Source organism: Condylura cristata, unplaced genomic scaffold (assembly GCF_000260355.1).
Source record: "Condylura cristata isolate star-nosed mole 26May11 unplaced genomic scaffold, ConCri1.0 scaffold00051, whole genome shotgun sequence".
NCBI classification, from domain to species: domain Eukaryota; kingdom Metazoa; phylum Chordata; class Mammalia; order Eulipotyphla; family Talpidae; genus Condylura; species Condylura cristata.
The window spans coordinates 496,431-498,465 of record NW_004567152.1 but is presented as its reverse complement, the minus strand read 5'-3'; the positions used below and the strand labels follow the sequence as shown (position 1 = coordinate 498,465).

General features: G+C 50.6%; 1 protein-coding gene across 1 annotated transcript in view; it reads right to left on the bottom strand.

The window, feature by feature from the left end:
* LOC101636719 (tubulin alpha-3 chain-like) overlaps window positions 1-2,035 on the bottom strand; it is a 5,306-nt gene that overhangs the window by 2,403 nt on the left and 868 nt on the right. The window contains exons 2-3 of the mRNA XM_004694953.2: window positions 1,846-2,022; window positions 913-1,593 (exon numbers count right to left, since the gene is read on the bottom strand). Coding sequence (XP_004695010.1) covers window positions 913-1,593; window positions 1,846-2,022 — 858 coding nt within the window. The remainder of the gene's footprint in view (window positions 1-912; window positions 1,594-1,845; window positions 2,023-2,035) is intronic.

Here is a 2,035-nt window from a genome sequence, read left to right as displayed (position 1 = left end):
CTGGTCCCAGAGATGACCCCCCCATGGCGTAGCAGATGTCTCCTGTCTCACTTGTTGCTCCCCTCAGCAGTATAGTTCGTCAATCTGCCTGTTCAGCTCCCTATTCTGGTAAACCCTCTCACTGTCTCTGCACCTCTGGCCTGTACCCCAGGTCTGTGTACATAATTAAATAAATCTTTAAAAATAAATAAATAAATAAATAAAAGAAATCCTAGGTAAGAACCCACTTCAGCAGGCCCACCAGAAGCTGTGAGGGCCTGAGTTAGAAGAGACATGCAAAAGCAAGATTTAGGGAGCCACAGAGCCATAGTTTCCCATCTGGGAAGAATTGATAATGTTAATAAGGAAGTACAGGAAAAAGCTGCAAGGTTTCTAGCATGTATAAAGTGGAAGGGCGATACCAATCATCTATCTGAGACAAACTCTAGGCTCACCAAAAGAGAAATGAAGATACCATTTTCTTCATGAAAAGATTTGTGAGCAGTTCTTTAAATCAACACTTATTTAAACTGGATTTCTACACATCCATTAAATTATAATGAGAATAGTGACAGCAGTGTATTGTAATGCCAGTATCCACACGAATTACCAAAATGCACAGAAGATTTCTGCATTCTATATTCAAATACATCTGCCATGCTAACACTGGCATTCAAAAAAATCAGGGTGGGGGAGATAAAAATCCTTCACAAAACTCTACCTATTCTGTTTAAAAAAAAAAAAAAAAGCTCTCATCAGATATACAGTTGATTGACTCAAAAATGATGTTAAAAAAGACCACTCAGTTTCACTAATTTCTGATAAAAATCCCAATTCATATGGAATATGGCATTGTGCAGAAAGGGGCAGCGTTCTATCGCAGGGTCTGCTGCCTGCCAACGGGGAAAACCACCCAGCGTCACCCAGGCCTACCTTAAACCCAGTCGGGCACCAGTCCACAAACTGGATGGTGCGCTTGGTCTTGATGGTGGCAATGGCCGCATTGACGTCTTTGGGGACCACGTCCCCCCTGTACAGCATGCAGCAGGCCATGTACTTGCCGTGGCGAGGGTCACACTTGACCATCTGGTTGGCCGGCTCGAAGCAGGCATTGGTGATCTCAGCCACAGACAGCTGCTCGTGGTAGGCCTTCTCCGCTGAGATGACCGGGGCATAGGTGGCCAGGGGAAAGTGGATGCGGGGGTACGGGACCAGGTTGGTCTGGAATTCCGTCAGGTCCACGTTCAAGGCCCCGTCAAAGCGTAGGGAAGCCGTGATGGAGGACACGATCTGCCCGATCAGACGATTGAGGTTGGTGTAGGTGGGCCGCTCGATGTCCAGGTTGCGCCGACATATGTCGTAGATGGCTTCGTTGTCTACCATGAAGGCACAGTCGGAATGTTCCAGGGTCGTGTGGGTGGTCAGGATGGAGTTGTAGGGCTCCACCACGGCCGTGGACACCTGGGGCGCCGGGTAAATGGCAAATTCCAGCTTGGACTTCTTGCCGTAGTCTACCGACAGCCGCTCCATGAGCAGAGACGCAAACCCGGAGCCGGTGCCGCCCCCGAAGCTGTGGAAGATGAGGAAGCCCTGCAGCCCCGTGCACAGGTCCGCCTGAGAGCAAACGAAATGAGAGGCCAGGGTCAACAGCTGCAGCAGCCACACCGCTGCCCTCCAACAGGGTCACCCCCAAGTGTTCCTTTCCGCGTGTCTGTGGACTCAAATCATCCACAGTGCCACGCAGCACGCTCAGACGCAAAGCCGAGCAGACGCTAAACAAGTAGACATGCTGCGGTCACACTGCAAAGTCAGGTTGTGTTTGGCCAAAGTGACCTGTCAGTCCTAAAGCCTTCCCGGTGTTCTCACCAGTTTGCGGATTCGGTCCAGGACCAGGTCGACAATCTCCTTGCCGATGGTGTAATGGCCTCTGGCATAATTATTGGCTGCGTCTTCCTTGCCGGTGATCAGCTGCTCCGGGTGGAAGAGCTGCCTGTAGGTCCCTGTGCGCACTTCATCTGAGGAGAGGACACATGTGCTGCCGATCTCTGAGGCCCAC